The sequence below is a fragment of the Mobula hypostoma genome, chromosome 6 (assembly GCF_963921235.1).
Source record: "Mobula hypostoma chromosome 6, sMobHyp1.1, whole genome shotgun sequence".
NCBI classification, from domain to species: domain Eukaryota; kingdom Metazoa; phylum Chordata; class Chondrichthyes; order Myliobatiformes; family Myliobatidae; genus Mobula; species Mobula hypostoma.
In genome coordinates this window covers 142,145,427-142,166,427 of record NC_086102.1, presented here as the reverse complement: position 1 = coordinate 142,166,427, position 21,001 = coordinate 142,145,427, and the positions used below count along the sequence as shown (strand labels likewise).

At 40.1% G+C, this 21,001-nt stretch overlaps 1 protein-coding gene across 3 annotated transcripts; it reads right to left on the bottom strand.

The window, feature by feature from the left end:
- Window positions 1-10,188: 10,188 nt before the first annotated feature.
- Window positions 10,189-12,113, bottom strand: LOC134348458 (gamma-crystallin M2-like). Of its 3 annotated transcripts, none has more exons than XM_063051876.1 (3): window positions 12,105-12,113; window positions 11,764-12,010; window positions 10,189-10,457 (listed from the first exon to the last, which is right to left on the bottom strand). In XM_063051876.1, exons 1-3 carry the CDS (start codon window positions 12,111-12,113, stop codon window positions 10,189-10,191), a joined length of 525 nt encoding a protein of 174 aa, XP_062907946.1. The 3 variants fall into 3 exon arrangements, with proteins under 3 accessions (XP_062907946.1, XP_062907947.1, XP_062907944.1); XM_063051877.1 differs by having other exon boundaries at window positions 10,189-10,454; XM_063051874.1 differs by having other exon boundaries at window positions 10,189-10,464; window positions 11,768-12,010.
- Window positions 12,114-21,001: the final 8,888 nt, after the last annotated feature.

Below are 21,001 nucleotides of genomic sequence, written 5' to 3'. Positions count from 1 at the left end.
TGTGCGCATACATGATGTGCCCATGTGTGTACGTGCCAGTTTTTTTTCTACAAGTCAGTTTTGGCTTTATCTGCCTGATTCTGTTAAATGAACCTACACTGTACATACATTATTTCTACTTTATATAGGCTGTGTATTTATCATATCATTCCTGCTTTTACTATATGTTAGTGTTATCTTAGGTTTTTGTGTTATTTGGTATGATTCAGTAGCTTATTTTTTGGGTCTGGAAACGCTCAAAAATTTTTCCCATATAAATTAATAGTAATTGCTTCTTCGCTTTACGCCATTTCCGCTTACAAACGGTTTCATAGGAACGCTCTACCTGAGCAGGGGAAATACGGGACAAGGGCGGTCCCGTATGGGACAAACCAATCTAGCCCAATATACGGGATGTCCCGGCTAACACGGGACAGTTGGCAACCCTGTGTTCAAGTTCAACAGTGCGTGACAGGGAATGAGGAAAGGTGCAGCTGACTCATATCGTTTCATATCGCCAAATCATATCGTTTCCTCGCGGCCCGGTAGCACATGCCTTGTGGGCCGGTACCGGTCCGCGGCCCGGTGGTTGGGAACCACTGGCTTAGATGACTTACTGATAAATTTACTGGAAGTGTGAGCTGATAACAACAACATGTGGACAAAGGGATCGTGATGAATAGCAAGACAGAATGTGTATCCGACACTGATGAGATTAAAGGATTGAGGAATAAATCACTGAAAAACTTGGAGACAGGATGAATTAAAATATTGAATTCAGTGTCACATTAGGGGCATTAAGGGAAATAGAATGAATGCAAAGAAAGACTGGACTAAGAAAAGAGATGGAAATGGGAAATAAGAAATAAAATTTTAAACGTTAACATTTTGTAAATTCATCAGTCATACACAACGTACAGAATTGATTTTTCACACTGTTCACTTCTGTACAAGTAAGGAAGGTTAACACTGACAAATCATTCCACCATAAGACCATAAGACATAGTAGCAGAATTAGGCCATTTGGCCCATCGACTCTGCTCCACCATTCCATTACGGTTGTTCAAATTTTCCTCAGCCCCAATCTCCTGCCTTCTCCCTGTGTCACTTCATGCTCTGACAAATCAAGAAGCTATCAAGCTCTGCCTTAAGTATGCATAAAGACTTGACCTCCACAGCTGCCTGTGGTAACAAATTCCACAGATTCACCACTCTCTGGGTAAAGAAATTCTTCCTCATCTCTGTTCTAAGAGGACACCCAATGGTTCTGAGGCTGTATCCTCTGGTCTTAGGCTCTCCCACCATAGGAAACATCATCTCCACATCCACTCTATCAAGGCCTTTCACCATTCAACAGGTTACAATGAGGTCACCCCTTATTTTTCTGAATTCTGGTGAATACAGCACCAAAGCCATCAAACACTCTTCATATGACAACCCGTTCAAACCCGGGATCATCTTTGTGAACCTCCTTTGAACCCTTTCCAGTTTCAGCTCATTCCTTCTAAGATAAACGAGCTCAAAACTGCTCACAATACTCCAGGTGAGGCCTCGCCAGTGCTTTGTAAAGCCTCAACATTACATCCTTGCTTTTATATTCTAGGCCTCTTGAAATGAATGCTGACATCACATTTACCTTCCTCACCACAGATTCAACCTGCAAATTAACCTTTAGGGGATCCTGCACAAGGACTCCCAAGTCCATTTGCACCTCAGTTTTTGTTTGTATTTCCTCTCCAGTTAGAAAGTAGTCAACACTTCCATTTCTTTTGCCAAAGTGCATGACCATACACTTCCCACCACTGTATTCCATCTGCCATTTCTTTGCCCATTCTCCTAATCTGTCTAAGACCTTCTGTAGCCTCTCTAGTTCCTCAAAACTACCTTCCCCTCCATCCATCTTCATATCATCTGCAACATAGCCATCATCCAAATCATTAACATATAACATAAGAGAATTGGTCCCAACAGAGACTCCTGTAGAACACCACTAGTCACTGGCAGACAACTAGAAAAACTCCCTTATTCCCACTATTTGCCTCCTGCCAGTCGCCACTGCTTTATCCGTACTAGAATCTTTCCTGTAATACCATGGGCTCATAGCTTGTTCGCAGCTTCATATGTGGCACCTTGTCAAAGGCCATCTGAAAATCCAAATGCGTAACATCAGCGATTCTCCTTCGCCTATCCTGCTGGTTATTTCTTTAAAGAATTCCAACAGATTTGTCAGGCAAGATTTTCCCTTGAGGAAACCATGTTGACTGTGGCCTATTTTATCATGTGGCTCTAAGTACCCTGAAATGACATCCTTAACAGTCGACTCCAACCACTGAGTTCAGACTAATGGGCCTATAATTTCCCTTCTTCTGCCTCACTCCCTTCTTGAAGGGTGGAATGACATTTGCAATCTTCCAGTCTTCGGGAACCATTTCAGAATCTAGTGATTCTTGAAAGATCATTACTAATGCCTCCACAATCTCTTCATTCACCTCTTTCAGAACCCTAGGGAGTACACCATCTGGTCCTGGTGACTTATCTACCTTCAGATCTTTCAGTTTCCTATGAACCTTCTCCCTCGTAATGATAACTTCACACACTTTATAACCTCTGAGACCTGGAACTTCCACCATACTGCTAACACAAAATACTCTGCAGATTCTGGGGTCAAAGCAACACTCACAACATGCTGGAGGAATTCAGCAGGTTGGGCAGCGTCTGTGGAAATGATCAGTCAATATTTCAGTCCTGATGAAGGGTTCCGGCCCGAAACGTTGACTGATCGTTTCCACGGATGCTGCCCGACCTGCTGAGTTCCTCCAGCGTGTTGTGAGTGTTGCCTCCACCATACTGCTATTGTCCTGCACAGTGAAAACAGATCACAAGTATTTATTCAGTTTCTCTGCCATCTCCTTGTCACCACAGGAAACTGGTACTGTTAGATACTGTTGTTAAATTCCTGTGGTGATTTTACTGGCCAATAAGTACAGCAACTAAATTGATGGGCAGATATCACAGATATACCGGCATTGCATAATGATTTGTAATTTATTGATGTTTCTTACCAGAAATTGCTGGCCAATGGGAGCATTCAGGTGCCTCTGTTTTATCTGTATAGTTTTAGCCCACACTTCTGAATTGGTTGGTCCTTCTTAGTTCTTTCTTTTCTTCAGGAGAAAGCCCAGCATTGGCTAAGTACTTCAGTACAGCAATTGGACCTTAAATGCAACAGGCAGTAAATTGTGACTTCAATAGACAGAAAGCACATTGATGTGCCCCATTATCCCACACTGCTGTTGTACAGTCAGCTTTGTTTATAGGTCAGTGTATAGGGTCAAAGATTTAAAATACATTTATTACCAAAGCATGTATAAATTATACAATCTTGAGATTTGTTTGCTTACAGGTAGCCACAGGCATCCAAATCCTTTGGACATGGGGGACCACATACTACCATTCACGGGGAAGAGATCAGCTTTTAGAAGAGAAAATGGCAATGTGCAATTAACATACAGCATTGTAGTCCAGCAGTTTGTCAGGTTTCGGTGGGGCTCAAGTGCAGACCAATGAATACTTTTTCACCAGGATTTACTAGGGAGCACAAAGGCAACAGTCTTTCAAAGACAGAAGGCAGGCACAAATCCGAAATGGCAGGCAGAGGTCTTAAACAGGAAAGGCAGTCAGGCGAGGGCAGACCATCCAGAGCACACAGGCAAAAATCAGGTCCAAGAACAGGCAAAATCGGTTGGCAGAAGTCACAATGACAGGCTAGAACGACACAGGTCAGAACTGGGACGAACTAGCAGAGAATGCCTGTCTGTATCTTGTTTCACAGCGGTTGGCATCCAGCTTAATGGTGCATTACCACCACCCTCTGCTCCAGAATGTGCACTAGACATACATTCTAAATCCCTTCACCCAATCGCGTATGCATATGTATATACATATGTATATGTATATACACATACACACCTACACTTCACCCTCCCATCTTTGACCATCCTAGTATCCTATTCCTGTTTATTCGTCATATTCTATAAAAAACCCCTGTACCTCTTAAAAACACTAAAAATACCCGGACTTGGGCTCTCTCACCCATGCCCAGCAACCCTTTTAATGTGAATTCCTGCATCCCCAACTCCCTTAATTTATTTCTCATCATCTCTCTCTGTATCCCATACTTCCTGCAACTCAGAACTACATGTTCTACTGACTCCTCTTCCTGACATTCCTCACACAATCCTGTCTGGTGTTTCCCTATCATTTTCAATGTTTTGTTTAATGCACAATGCCCCAGCCTTAACCTAGTCCACACAATTTCCTCTCTTCTGTTTCCATTGCCTACCCTAGTAACTGCAACACTCTTTTGTATTTGATATAAATGCCTCCCTTTCCCCTCCCTGTCCCATCTTTCTTGCCACATTCGGTTGACTTTTTCCCAGATTACACACTTAACCTCTGCTTTACTGATACTAATGTGCATTTCCACATTTTCTTTCTTTAACGCCCTCTTTGCCAACTCATCCACCCTCTCATTCCCCTTCACCCCTACATGTGCTGGAACCCATAGAAATTTTACCTGACCTCCCTGATTTGCAATTCTTGTAACTAACTGAAGGACTTCAAAGTACATCTTGCCAACTGTTTGCGTGAAAAGTCCTTAAACTTGCTAGAACTGAGGATGAATCTGAACATATCAATGCTTTGGCTTGTCTGGCTTTCTGCACCCATTGCAACGCAACCAACACTGCCAGCATCTCCACTGTAAACACCCCTAACTTATTAGATGTTCTTCTGCTGATTCCAATTTCTTTTGCTGGTATTACCACCCCAAACCCTGTCACTCCTGTTTCAGGTTCCTTCGCACCATCCGTATAAATGTGAGTATAATCACTATACTTTTCCATCACATGACAGTTAAATGCATTTACCAAATCTGTTTTATATCCTTCTTTCCTTTTTACCTCTAACAAATGCCAGTCTATGTCAGGCCATACAAGCTTCCATGGAGCTACAACCGGATAAACTACTGAAGGACTTATCCTCAGATCAAACACTCCACATTCTTTTGCGATATCATTCCCTACCCGACTAAAGGTATCCCTCTGAAACCTCCCATTTTCCCAGCACTCCTGCAACACTCCTTTAGTAGGGTGAGAATCATCGTGCCCCTGCAAGTTAGCCCAGTAGTTTGCCATCAGTTGCATCCTCCTTAGTTCCAAAGGCATTATTCCCATTTCTACCTGTAGTGCTGACACTGGTGACATTTTAAAAGCCCCACTGCACACTCTCAAGGCCTGAGCCTGAATCACATCCAGTTTCCTTATAAGAGACCTAGCTGCTGATCCATATACTATATTTCCATAATCCAATACAGATCTTACTAAAGCCACATACATTCTCTTCAAAGCTGAACAACTTGCTCCCCATTCCCTACCAGTCAAACATCTCATCACATTTATTACTTTTTTACATTTCTCCTCAACTTTCCTGATATGGTCTGCCCATGTTAATCGTGAATCAAATATAACTCCCAGAAATTTAAATGATGCAACCCTTTCTAATTCAATCCCATACTTTCTTAACTTCTTCCCTACCTTAACCCTTTTCCTGGTAAAAAATACAGTTTGAGTTTTATCTACTGAAAATCTACATCCCCAATCATAACCCCACTCCACCACTTCATCAATTGCTTCTTGTAGTTTCCTGATTCTATGGTCCATGTTCCTGCCTCTTTTCCACAAGGCCCCATCATCCACAAACAGTGACCTACCTATATCCACTGGTACCTTTGTGAAGACATCATTGATCATAATGATGAAAAGTAACAGGCTAATCACACTACCTTGAGGTGTGCCATTTTCCGCTATGTACTGTTTTGATAATTCTGATCCAATCCAAACTTGAATTTTTCTACCAAACAAAAAATCTTTAATCCAATTAAAAACTCTCCCACCAACCCCCTAGCAGAGAATGCAAGTCAAGGGAGGGTTTAAATGGACAGGGTAATGAGCGAAAATTAGAAAGAGGTGGGTGCAAATGAGGAGATAAGCAGATAATTGGAGGAAGTCCAAAAAGGAAAAGGGCTGGGCCAGAACCTATGTGGCCAGGTGAAAGAAAACAGAAGTTAAAGATTGTCGTGATCCAGAGCTACCAGCAGAGGCCCTTTGACCCAGTGTTTAGGCCGGATCCTTAACACGGTTAAGCTCAGTGATTTTTATTCCATTATAAACATTTTGTTATGCCTTTGGTGCTGGGCCTGAAATTTGGCATTTCATGAAATGTGATAGTGAAAACAAAAGATAAAGCATCAGAGGAGACTGCTTCATTCTGTATTCACCCTGAGCCATGCTCAACCTAGAAATGTAGGAAGTAGCAATAGCAGGCAGATGGGGGACTAATCTGGGTGTAGTGCTGACTGAATGCACCCATTATCTCCTCCATAGCTGTCACCAACTACTATTGGCATTGGTTTATTATTGTCACATGAACTAAGATACAGTGAAAAGCTTGTGTCTGTTCATACAGATCAATTCATCACACAGTGCATTGAGATTGAATAAGTAATATCAACTATTGAGAATATCTTTTTGTGGTCAACAGAAGCAGGAAGTGCTCAGTGTAGTCACAGCAATCCAAAGAAATTGGAAATATTTAAGGCAGCATCATTGAGATGTGCAAGGACAAATGGCTCTGACTGACTCTGCTCCATTGTACTGCAGGTCCCTGTAAGGTTTGAAACAGAGACAAGGGGAAAGAATTGAATTTATTCTACAGCTTCTAGTTTGCCAAAGCCATTTAACTCCAAAGGACTGACTGCTACTACAGAAGTGCAAGCAGTGTTGAAATGGAGAAAGGCAGAGCTAGTTCACTGACAAGTTCCCACAAGCAGCAATGTCCTACTGACCATGATCCTGCTTCATTGATTAAGGTATTAATAGTTAATCAGTGTCTTGGGATCTGGAATTTTTATGACCATCTGAGAAAACAAAAGGGGCTTTGTTTTGCAACTTCATTTCTCTCTCACCACAGAACTCACCGTTGAGTCAGACTGGACAGTCTGCAGAGGGCAAAATGGGTGTGCCAAATGGCGTTGCTTTACCTGTCCTATAAAAGGCAAAAATTGATGGGGCCAGTTAATGTTCGCTCACTGACAACAATTATCAGCTGGAAGTGGAGTTAAAAGAGAAGTTGTCAAGTGTGAGTGCCTGATCTACCAAGTTGATGGGGAATAGATTGATCAGCCCACTGTTCACAGAATAAGCAAGAGAAATGATCTGATGAGAGGGTGAAAGGTAAGAGTAGGTACCTGGAGTTAAGGCATTGATCAGCTCTGTCTGAGGGGATGAATGATTATTTTCTGTCCCCTTTCCTTCAAGTGAGCACAGAGATTCATGAGGATAGAGAATATATTTTTTAATGTAGAGATACAGCATGCTAACAGGCCCTTCTGACCCAATGAGACTGTGCTGCCCATTACAGCATGCGACCAGTTAACCTTATAAGCCATGTGGGATGAAAGCGGAGCAGTCGGAGGAAACACACATGGTTACAGGGTGAGTGTACAATCTTCTTACAGACAGTGGCAAGAATTAAACCTGGGTTGTTAGTGCTGTAGTAATGTGGCGCTAACTACTACATTACTGTGGCACCCTACATATAAAAATGGTTAAAACGACGTGAAGCAGCAAAGAAGTTGCAGCGTTCATTTCATGGTATGGAAAGAAAATTGAATTGACTTATTTCTTACATTCTTCACATACATGAGGAGTAAAAATCTTTACGTTTCGTCTCTATCTAAATGTGCAATCATGGTAATTTATAATGAATAGAACACTCAATGTAACATAGAAATACACTCAGATCAGAGTGAGTTAATCAGTCTGATGGCCTGGTGGAAGAAGCTCTCCTGGAGCCTGTTGGTCCTGGCTTTTATGCTGCTGTATTGTTTCCCAGATGGTAGCAGCTGGAATAGATTGTGGTTGGGGTGACTCGGGTCTCCAATGACTTGGAGATGGAGATTTGGAGTAATTAGTTCAATGGGCCAGGATAGGATGGATTTATTTTCCATTTTCTTATTATTTTCTCATGTAAGTCCTGATTGTGTACCATGGGATTGAGATAAAAAGGGGTTATATGTCATTGGGAGAGGGAGGAGGGAACGTCGACTCAGACCATGAGAGGCCTGCATTGGGCATTCTCATGCCTTACAAGGTGAAGATTCGAAGTCTGTGTGGGGTGCCACTCCTTGAACAGGCACTAGAGCAATGTGTGGTTAAGTGCCTTGCTCAAGGACACAAACATGCTGCCACAGCTGAGGCTCAAACTGGCAACCTTCAGATCACTAGACGAACGCCTTAACCACTTGGCCATGTGCCCAACACGTATGGGTGAAAACAAGATGAAAAATGTGGATTCCTGCCTTGAAGCAACTATACTAAGTTGTAGCTCATTTTGCAAGGCAGAGGATCTCAGGAGTTAGGTTAAACAGTGGACATAAAATGGTATTTTATGTGTGTTCAGTTCAAGGTACATACACTTAATTTTGTAGGTAGTTCTTCCTCTATATATCCAATCAGGGACCACTTATGTAAGGGGTTAGGTGTCAGATCTAATCTGATGTAACACTGGGTAAGGTTAGACCTATTAAAATGAAGCATATGTCTAAAGAAGAATGAATTATGTTTAGACCATAAGACTGTCAGATATAGGAGCAGAATTAGGCCATTTAGACCATTGAGACCCTGGCATTTCATCATGGTTGATCCAATTTTCCTCTCAGCCCCAGACTTCTTCCTGTATCCCTTCATTTCCTGACCAATCAATGATCTATTAACCTTTGAGTTTCATCATGTTTCATCAATAATAACTTGGCTTTGTCGTTTGTAAACTCCCACGCTTGCTTCATACTTACTGCAAGCTATTTTTACAACTTCAGGTGAGGAAAATGATACTTAAACAAAGATTAATCAAAGGACCAGAACAAGATGATTTCCCTGTAGGCCAACGTAAGACCATCCACTTTCAACCTATAAAGGGTGGAGTGGAGTTCTTTCTAAATACCAAACAGCAGAATCAATGGAAATCCAGAGGATGTCAGATAAAACACCATGGACAGGTACAGGAAATAATCAACTGACTCAATGCCTAATGCAATGTTGGTCTTTATCTCGAGAAGACTGGAGTACAATGCAGTAGAATTAATGTCACCCAATTCAAAGCTATGGATAGAGCACAGCAAGTAGATTGGGCACCACACTACAGAAGAACACATTGGCTTTGAAAGAAAAATGTCATAGATTAAATTATGAGGAGAGATATAGAACTTATATAGAGTTGCATGTATTTGTATTTGTAAGGCTAATGCACAGTTTGGTTGAAGTTTTCTTAGAGTGAGATGGGAAAGGTTTAAAGGGAGCTCGGGGACAACTTTTTCACATTGAAGGTGGTGACTATATGGAATGAGCTGCCAGTAAAAGTAGCTGAGGCTGGTACAGTAGTGTTACTTAAGGAGCATTTGGAGAGGCAATGTTTAGAGGGATACGAACTGAACACAGGAAATTGGACTAGCTGGGTGGTCAGTGTAGGCTGGTTGAGCTGAAGAGCCTGTATCTGCACTGTCTTACTCAACGGCACTATGCCAATAGACGGATATTAAGAGAAACTGACGCAGTAGATGGAAAGTATTTTTTTATTGGTAAGGAAATCTTTGAGCAGGTGAGATAGTCTTAAAAATTAGAGCCCGGTATTTCAAGATTAAAGTTGGGTGAGGGTGGTAGAAGTTTGGAACTGTTCACTGCAAACTCTCACTATGCTTTAGTCACTTCTCAGTTTTATGACAGGCATTGTTAAATTTGTGGGCAGTAAGGGATTTAGCTTCCCAAATACCCCCACACCCTGAATGAATCCTATTTATTACTGGCACACAAACATTTCCTAGACCACCACCGAATATCTCAATGAACATATTCTGAGGAGTTTGGCTGGGATTACGTCACATCAATTTGTTGCAATTCAGATCATGTCTGTGATTGTCACATTACTGCAGGATAAAGGTTTAGAAATACCTGCATGAGACTCCCTGATCCTACTGATGTCTGGATTTTCTATTTCAAAATGAAGCCATTAAGCAAAATAATGGTGCAATAGAGATCATTTTATTATAATGACCATGGATTCAACAGGATATCGATCATGTTTCATGGTTACAGACTAGAAGTCCCTCATGCGCCTGAAGGACCCGATGGTAGCACAGGAGCTGCCCCAGTCACCGAACCTCCTGTATTCCCCAGGTCTCAGGAAGTACTGTCGACCTTTGTAGTTGGGATGTTCATAGAAGATCCAATAACCATCCAACACCTGACAGGAGTGGATGTCACGGTAACGGAAACGATCGTAGACAGAAGGACAGTCGTCCATGAATTCCATCATCTGCCCTGCAAAGTCAGGCCTTTCGTAAATCCTCATCTTATAGTTTCCTCCTTGGTACTGAAATAGAAAGACAATTGTAACCATAATGGAAATGCATATTCTGATATTACATGGAGAGAGATACCCAAAAAAATTACTGTGGCAGGGACCAGGTAACACCGTTAGAGATGTTTGGAATAGTTTTTTACCAAGCAGGTTTACAAGGCTTGAGTTATGTTAGCAATAAACTGCTCGTCTTTACCTTTATATGGTAAAGTAGCTGCTTAGAACATAAAACATATAGTAGATAGAACATAGACCTAGGGTATATAGAGCATAGAACATACAATAGATAGTACATATATTCTATGTTCTGTAACATAGTCCATAGAGTAAATAGAGCATAGAACATGTAGTAAATAGAACATTGAACATACAGTAGATAGAACATAGACCATAGAGTAAACAGAATATAGAACATACAGCAGATAGAACATAGAACTGTACAGCAGAGGGGCAAGCCCTTCGACCAATAATGTTGCATTGAACTAATAAAATGCTTAACTAAGCTAATCCCTTCTGCCTACACAATGTCCATATCCTTCCATTCATATGCTAATATCTGCACATTCGTGTGTCTATCTAAGAGCCTTTTAAGCACCATTATTGCATTCGCCTCCACTACCAATACTGGCAGAGTATTCCAGGCACCCACACACTGTGCATAAAAGTTGTGCTGCACTTCCCTGAACTTGCCTGTTCTCACCTTAAGTGAATACCCTCAAGTATTAAAGAATTTGACCCTGGGATAAAGACTAGTTTATAGACTAGATGGGGAGCTGTTGTTATAGATTCTAGTCAACATCAGTAAAATATTATCTGTTATTATTGTGAGGTCTTTTTCGCTGTATGCATAGTGTTGACAGTGGAGGGTGGGGTGGGAAGAAATTGCTGCTACTAAGGTACACTATAGAAGTAAAGGGATGGAGGCAAATGCAGCCAGATGTTTGTTGTCATGTTCAGTTTCAATACGGACAATCGCTATTGACTCTAAATCATTGATCTATAACAAACAAGCAACTTGTTTTGCTCCAAAGCCTCTGGAGCTTTGCAACAGACTGGACATCATATAATGCCATAACATTTTTAAATAGTAGATATAAAATGGCCTTAATGTCCAGTGTGTAAATTGACTGCAAGAACAGAAGTTTAACTTCTACTGGTTACAGTGAATTGGTAACTGGGAATTGGCAAGGCTTCCTTCAACGAACTACTAGAGTGAAGAGTTGAAATCAGTGCTGAAGCTGGAGGAAAAATATACTCAATCCTGTGGTCACCTTGGTGATTGAGTAGAACATAGATACCTCCTGTAGTAACTTACATAAGGGTAGGTGCGACAGGACCTGATTGTGTCATTGAATCCCATCCAGCGCTGGTAGTCAGGATACTCGCCCCTGCTCAGGACATACTGGTATCCCAGGTAGTTGGGTCTCTCGTACAACACCCACCAGTCACTGTCAACACGGATGGAGTTACAGCGGCTGAAGTAAGGGGAGAGGTCGGCACAGTCGGAGCTGCACTCATAGTGCCGACCCTGGAAGTTCTTGTCCTCGTAGAAGGTGATCTGTGGAAAACAAGCAGGTTTATCAATAATTTCTAAATAAGAAAAATAGAATAAATAGTTCTAATACAGCATATACATTCTGTATTGTCCTTACCTTTCCCATTTTAGCCTCACAGTTAGCTTGGTAACTGACAGAATGTTTCACAGCCTCACACAGAACCGTTTTTATATGCCGAGCTGAAAGGCTGTGTAGAATGTGCTTTTGTTATTCTAATAATTGCAATTTTTTAAAATCAGCATTAAAAACAGCAAAGCACATGACATAAAGTCTTTTTGTAAAAGGCAGCACTTAAAAGCACCTATGTATCTTTGGTCTCATTTTGCCTCTATGCCATTTTAATTGTGTGTATAGAATGACCATGCATTAAAACCCATTGTGCTCCTTAAAGCCTGCTTCCACTGCAATTCTCAAACAAGTCCTGAGCACAAAGGACCCATTTTTGATAGGCTGATACAATGACATAGACATATTCCCAAACAGGTCAGGGTGAAGAGTCAGCAAAAGTTGCTTTAATTCCATCAGTGCATGCTTAGCTGAACACTACAGGGGTTTTTAGGATCCGGCACGCATATACTATTATTACTTGCTGACACTCCATTCGCTTGTCAGTGGTGTTCACCAGTTCTAATATGCACCATGGCAGGTTTTGGTTTTTTGCTTTTTTGCTATTTTAATTTTGAAATTGGCTGAATATATATCATAATGGGAAAGAGAAGTAAAAGGATGGCTGAACTAGACACAGGAATGGTTAATGGTGCCAGGCAACATCTCAGTTGCAGTGGTGAAAACTTATGTTCCAGGAGCAGCTGTACATTGACAGAGGCTTACAGTTAAGTGCGTTCTATTAATTAAAAGGCAGTATTAATCCTCTCTAACTAATAACCACCCAATCATTCTGTTCTCAGTCTACAGCATACTGAGGAACTGGGACAGTATCATTCAATGGCTCATGCACATCAATAACCCACTTAAGACACCATCTTGTGAAGACCTTCTTGACGGTGGGGAGGGTTGTTCCGATGATGGGGCTAGCTGAGTCTACAAACCTCTGTAGCCTCCTGCGATCCTGTGCATTGGTGCTACCATATTAGGCCATGATGCACCCAGTCAGAATGTTTCCCAAAGTTCACTTATTGAAACTTCTGTGACGTACTAAATCTCCTCAAACCCTTAATGAAGTAAAGCCTTCTGGCATGATATGAGGGAGCTATATAAAATATACCTCTATCATTTCAGATTGTTCACCGATACCTTTAACTTCTCTCTTTGGCTGTCTGAGGTGCCTACCTGCTTCAAGCTAGATTCAATTATATCGGTGCCTAAGAAGAACGTGGTAACCTTCCTCAATGACTATCATCAAGTAGCACTTACATCCACTGTGATGAAGTGCTTTGAGAGGTTGGTAATGAAACATATCAACTCCTGCAAGCAGCATTCTGTCTAATTTTCTTCACAGCTGCACAGACCAACCGTTGCTCTGAGCAGGAAATTTTTACACAGCCTGAAAGCTGTGCGGCCCTTTAATTTATAGATTATATTCATTAACACACATTAATTACAGGGTATTTCACAACTATATTATACTATAGGTCTACAGCAGATGCCATTTCATTGTCTGTTCAGTCAACCCGGAACATCTGGAGAGTAAGGATGTATACATCATGTACTCGTCACTCTGTTCCCATCAGGAAGAAGGCACAGAAGCTTCAGGACTCACATTACAAGTTTCAGGAACTGTTAGTACTCCTCAACCATCAGGCTCTTGAACCAGAGGAGAAATTGATACTCAACTTCACATGCCCCATCAGTGAAATGTTCCCATAACCTATGGGTTCACTTTCAAGGACTTTTTACCTCATGTTCTCAATATTTATTGCTATTTTTTCTTTCTTATTGTATTTGCACATTTTGTTGTCTTTTGCACACTGGATGTCCACTCTGTTGGTGCAGTCTTTCATTGATTCTATTATGGTTATTGGATTTATTGAGTATGGCTAAAAGAAAATGAATCTCAGGGCTGTATATGGTGACATATACGTACTTCGATAATTAATTTGCTCTGAACTTTTTTTTGGACTACCACTCAACATTCAATACCATCATCCCCTAAAAATTAATCAATAAGCTTCAAGACCTTTGCCTTAATAACACCTCATGTAATTGGATCCTCAAATTCCTCATCTGCAGTCAGTTTGGATTGGCAACAACGCTGCTCCACGATCTCCATCAGTAAAGGTGCAGCACAAGGCTGTGTGATAAGCCCTCCGCTCTACGTGCTTTATACTTATGACTGTGTGGCTAAGCACAGCTCCAATGCCATATTCAAATTTGCTGATGACACCACTGCTGTAGGCTGAATCAAAGGTGGTGATGAATCATCATATAGGAGGGAGATTGAAAATCTGGCTGACTGGTGACATAACAACAACCTCTCACTCAATGTCAGCAAGACTAAAGAGCTGATTATTGACTTCAGGGGGAGGAAACTGGAGGTCCATGATCCCATCTTCATTGGGGGATCAGTAGTGAAGAGGTTCAGGAACCTTGAACTCCTTGGCGTTATACTATTGGAGGCCCTGTCCTGGGCCGAGCACATAAGTGCAGTAATGAAGAAAGCCATGCAGTGCCCCTACTTAATCAGAAGTTTGCAAAAATTCGGCATGACATCTGAAACTTTGATGAACTTCTATAGATGTGTGGAGAAGACTATATTGACTGACTGCATCACAGCCTCATATGGAAACACCAATGCCCTTGAACGGAAAATCCTACAGAAAGTGATGGGTACAACCCAGTCCATCACGGCTAAATCCCTTCCCACCATTGAGTGCTTCTACATGGAAAGCAGCATCCATCATCATTGACTCCCACCATCCAGGCTATGCTCTCTTCTCACTGTTGCCATCAGGAAGAAGGTATAGGAGCCTCAGAACCCACACCAGCAGGTTCAGGAATAGTTATTACCCCTCATCCATCAGGCTCTTTAACCACTCAACTTCATGCCCCATCACTGAACTGTTCCCACACCCTATGAACTCACTTTCAAAGACTCTTCATCTCATGTTCTCAATATTTATTGCTTATTTTTTATTAATACCATTTTTTTTTCTTTTGTATTTGCACAATTTTGTTGTCTTTTGCACATTGGTTGTCTGTCTGTTGGTTGTGGTTTTTCATTAATTCCGTTATGTTTCTTGGAGTTACAGTGTATGTCCGGAAGAAAATGAATCTCAGTGTTGTATATGGTGACATTTATTGGCGCATGGCGAAGTGGTTAAGGCGTTCGACTCGTGATTTGAAGGTTGCTAGTTCAAGCCTTGGCTGAGGCAGCGTGTGTGTCCTTGAGCAAGACACTTAACCACACATTGCTCTACAACAACACCGGTGACAAACTGTATGGGTCCTAGTGCCCTTCCCTTGGACAACATCGGTGGCGTGGAGAGGGGAGACTTGCAGCATGGGCAACTGCCGGTCTTCCCTACAACCTTGCCCAGGCCTGCACCCTGGAAACCTTCCAAGGTGCAAATCCATGGTCTCATGAGACTAATGGATGCCCATATATATGTACTTTGATAATAAATTTTACTTTGAACTTTGAATAATGAGAGACCTCGACGGCAGGGGTCTTTTTCCCCGGTAGGTTGTTTAAAATTAGAGAATGTAGGTGAGGGGGTGAAAGTTTAAAAGAAACCCGAGGGACCAATTTTTCACATAGTGTAGTAATATCTGGATTGAGCTGCTGGAGGAGCTGGTGGAAGCAAAAAAATTAACAACATTTAAGAGACATCTGAGCAGGAATGGACAAAACATAGACATGGAATTAACACAGGTAAGTGGGATTAGTATAGAGAGACATATGGACCTGTTTTAGTGCTCCGTAGCAAAAAAAAACACCCTGTCTATATTGTTACAACAGCCTCAAAAGTTTTTTATTCCTGCAGTATGACTGCAAAATTTTGTAAATGAAATACATTCTGGTAAACTAACAGTTCCCTGCATCTCCTTGAGTTCATTTAACTGTGTTGATTTTATATTCTGTTATCGTAAAATTCCACAAAACTCTCTAGATAGCAAAACTACTTGAGAATCTACAGAAGTCATATCTTACCACAGAGTTTTATGATCTGATTTCTTCAGGTACCATGTTTTATATTTGGACATAACTGCCTAATAAGAAAGCATAACTGTCTTTCTTATAAGTAGTCCAGATCTAATCTCTTATGGATTAATTGATCATTTCTATTTCCACATGTAATTGTTTTATAGTATGCACCATAAGACCATAAGTCCATTGGATATAGGAGCAGAATTAGGCCATTTGGCCCATCAAGTCTGCTCCACCATTACATCATGGCTGATCTAATTTTCCTCTCAGCCCCTATCTCCTGCGTTCTCCCCGCATCCCTTCATGCTCTGACCAATCAAGAATCTATCAACCTCTGCCTTAAATATAGATAAAGACTTGGCCTCCACAGCTGCCTGTGACAAAGAATTCCACGGATTCACCACTCTCTGGCTAAAGAAATTCCTCCTCATCTCCGTTCTGAAAGGACACCCCTCTATTCTGAGGCTGCATCCTCTGGTCTTAAACTCTCCCACCATAGGAACCATCCTCTCCACGTCCACTCTATCAAGGCCTTTCACCGATCAATAGGTTTCAATGAGATCACTCTTCATTCTTCTAAATTCTCTATGGTCAGCTATACTTTAATTAACTATTAAGGCATCAATTCTTACAATACTTTGAATTAAACTGAATTCTCCGACAATTGGATGATACTTAGATCTGCTATGTCTAAGAACGGGAAAAACGGCAAGGATGGTAAACCTCCGGTTAAACCGAAAGTTACGGATTTCCCCCCGACTGAATCACCGGTGACTTTGAAAGCGATATCGGAGTTAATTCAGAGGGAAATTTCAACCTCTGTTAGGGAGATGATTCGTACGGAAATTGCAGGTTTTGTTAAAGACCTGATTCATACGGAAATCTCAACTAATCTCCAGAAAATTGCCGATTCAATGGATAAGATGCAAACATTTATTGCGGAACATCAGTCGGCTATATCTGATCTTCAAAAATTCGCGCAACAAAGTGAACTTAAGATGGGGAAAATCGAAGAAACAATTAATGTAATGAAGAAGAAACTTGACTTTTTGACTTTTAAAAACTCTGACTTGGAATCTAGAATGCGACGGCAGAATTTACGAATGATCGGGGTGAGGGAAGCTGTCGAAGCCAACAACCCCATGAAATATTTTTCTCAACTTTTAAAAGATGCATTCCCTACTGTATTTCCTGACCAACCACCGCTACTGGATCGTGTTCACAGAATCCCATCATACTCGTCTAGGTCAGATAGACCTAGGCATGTTATTTTACGTTTTCATTATTTTCAAGACAAGGAGAGACTGTTTCGATTCGCTCGATCTAAAGGTTTCGTTGATTTTTCGGATCTTAAGTTCCGATTCGTGGAAGATTTCAGTAAACCAATCTGGGACCAACGGGTTCGTTACAGATCCGTGATGTCGGAATTCTATAAGATGGATTTAAGACCAGCACTGCTGTACCCTGCACGTCTAAGGATTCGCATGTTAGATGGAGCCCTTCGTTTTTTTGATTCTCCATCGGATGCCCAGAGTTATCTGGATCAACTTTCATCTTCAACATCTTAATTGCCTCTTTTTAATTATCTCCGTTGATCGGAGGCTGTGAATTGGTTGGTTTTAACTTTTCCGTGTCCTATCTGGGCAGAAAAGTTTATTTTTGATTTCTTAATATGGCTGCTAAACTTTCTTTTTAACTGCGTCATTTCTTTCTTTTCCCAGGGGATTCTGGGTGGTTACTTCCCTTTTGTCATCTTACGTATTTCCTGTGTGGCCTTAAATTTTGTAGTTTTTTTTAAATTTTATTCTGTTTTGCTTTTTATAACCACTTTATGTTAATAATCCTATTTTTTCTTGTTGCTGTGTCTATTCATGAGTTTGAGGTTTATTGTGGTTTTTTTAAATATATATTTTCCGGCTTTTGTTCTGTTCTGTGTGTATTTTAATTGAGCTAACTTTTTTTTACTTACTTTTTTACTGTTTTACAACTAGCTGATCCTTTTCATATTTATACCTTTTTTTTAGGGAGCGTATACCGGAAGTCATGGGGGTAGTTTTAGCGCTTGCTTCTTTCTGGCGGGTCTGCTTTAGATTTTGCCTTGGAGTCTTGGGGCGGGGGGTGGTGGGAGGGGCTTCACGTTTTAGTTTGTTTCTCTTTGGGCTATATACATTATTGAAGTACTGGTTGCGTCCTTTTCCCCGGTATCTTTTGTATGTTCTGTTTCCTCTCCGGGTTTGTGGGTCGCGCCTATCGTCAATCCTCCTTGTTGTGGGTTGACTTTAGGATTTATGGAGTCTATTATTAATTTTGTCTCCTGGAATACTAATGGTCTTAATCATCCTATTAAAAGGAAAAAAGTTTTTAAAGTGTTCCGGAGACTTAAAGCACAAATTTTATTTTTACAAGAGACCCATGTACGGAGGGGGGACAGACTACGTTTTTTCAAATTCTGGAAGGGACAACAATTTCATTCGAACTCCAATGCTAAGATTCGAGGCGTCTCTATTTTTATAGATTCTTCAGTTACTTTTACACAACAGGATATTATCTCTGATCCGAATGGTAGATTTTTATTGGTTAGTGGTTTACTATTTAATAAAAAAGTAGTTTTGGTTAATGTTTATGCTCCTAATATGGATTGTCCGGAATTTTATAAATCATTGTTTGATCAGTTTCCGAATTTGAACGAGTTTTCATTGATTTGGGGCGGAGATCTTAATACCTGTTTGTCTCCAGCTTTGGACCGTTCGGCTCCTTTACGGACTTTACCTAATAAATCTGCAAATCTGATTAATTTTTTCCTTTCTGATTCTGGGTCGACGGACATTTGGCGTTTTCTGCATCCTCAGGAAAAAGATTTTTCCTTCTTTTCACATGTTCATCATTCCTATTCAAGAATTGATTATTTTTTCATTGATTCTCGTCTCATTCCTTCAGTGATTAAATGTGATTATGATTCTATAACCATTTCGGATCATGCTCCACTTAAGCTTTCTATTAAAATTATGGCCAATATACCAAACAATAGACAATGGCGTTTTAATTCGCTGTTGCTTCAGGACTCGGACTTTGTTAATTTTATGAATGAACAGATTGAGCTTTTTTTTACAATTAACCATACAGAAGATATTTCGGTTAACACTCTTTGGGACACTTTTAAAGCCTATATTCGGGGTCAGATTATTTCGTATTCCGTTGCTTTGAGGAAGAAACAGAAGCAGGAGGAGATGGCAATTGTGGACAAGATTAAAGAAATTGATAAGAAATATGTTATGGCTCCTTCTGAGGAGTTATACAAACAAAGAACTGAACTTCAAATGGAACACAGTTTACTACTCTCGTCCTCGATTGTAAACCAATTAAAGAAAACAAGAAGTGACTTTTATGTTCACAGTGATAAAATTGGCAAGCTGCTGGCTAATCAATTGAAATCTAATTATGTTAAATCTCAAATCAATCAGATTTATAACCAAAATGATCGATTGATATTGGATCATGTGGGGATTAATCAAACCTTTTGTGATTTTTATTCTTCTTTATATCAATCAGAGTCTCCTCGAGATTCTAAATATATGAATGATTTTTTAGATAAGTTAGACTTCCCTCAGATTTCACAGGATATGTCCTCTTTATTAGATACTTCCATTACAATGGATGAGATTAAGAATGTTATTTTTTCTATGAATCTGGGGAAAGCTCCTGGCCCTGATAGGTTTACCGTTGAATTTTATAAATGTTTTGCTTCTTTATTGATTCCTTGGCTCTATAAGGTTTTTGAGGCTTCTTTGAAACTTGGTAAACTTCCGGAATCTTTTAATAGAGCATCAATTTCTCTAATACTAAAGAAGGATAAAGACCCTGCTCAATGTGCATCTTATAGACCAATATCTTTATTAAATGTTGATTCTAAAGTTTTTTCTAAGTTATTAGCAAATAGACTAGAAAAAGTACTTCCTTCTATTATTTCGGAAGACCAAACGGGTTTTATTAAAGGTCGTTACTCTTTTTATAATATTCGTACATTGTTAAATATCGTTTATACTCCCTCACAAAATGTTCCTGAGTGTGTTATTTCTTTAGATGCCGAGAAAGCTTTTGATAGAGTAGAATGGCCTTATTTATTTAAGGTGCTTGAAATGTTTAATTTTAGCTTGAAATTTATATCCTGGATTAAACTGTTATATCACTCCCCTGTAGCCTCGGTTCGTACTAACTCTTTAAACTCACCTTTTTTTCCTCTCTTTCGTGGTACTCGACAAGGCTGTCCTCTTAGTCCCCTATTATTTGATATTGCATTAGAACCTCTTGCAATTGCTATTCGAGAATCTTCAAATATTACTGGGATAACTCGGGGATTAAAGTCCCATAAATTATCACTCTATGCTGATGATTTACTTTTATATATTTCTAATCCTGAGAGATCCATTCCTGCTGTTTTAGAGTTATTAGCACAATTTGGTCTTTTCTCAGGTTACAAATTAAATCTTAGTAAGAGTGAACTTTTTCCGATTAATAAACATCTTCCCTTATATTATAAATTTCCATTTAAATTGATTAATAATTACTTTTCATATCTTGGGATTAAAATTACTTGTAAACATAAAGATTTATTTAAGACTAAATTTTTACCATTAATAGACCATATTACTCAACTTTCATCTAAATGGTTTCCCTTATATTTAACTTTGATTGGTCGTATTAATGCAGTTAAGATGTTTTTTTTGCCAAAATTTTTATATGTGTTTCAGGCATTACCAATTTTCGTTCCTAAATCTTTTTTTGATAAAGTTGACTCTAAAATTTCTTCATTTATTTGGCAGAATAAGAATCCGAGACTGGGTAAAATACATTTACAGAAAGCTAAGAGAGATGGAGGTTTAGCATT

What these genes read in the sequence shown, in the direction of transcription:
- LOC134348458 (XM_063051874.1), bottom strand. An exon ending in CCTGTCGCACCTACCCTTAT is followed by an intron (nt 10,465 to 11,767) that starts GTAAGTTACTAC and finishes TTTCTATTTCAG; the next exon opens with TACCAAGGAGGAAACTATAA.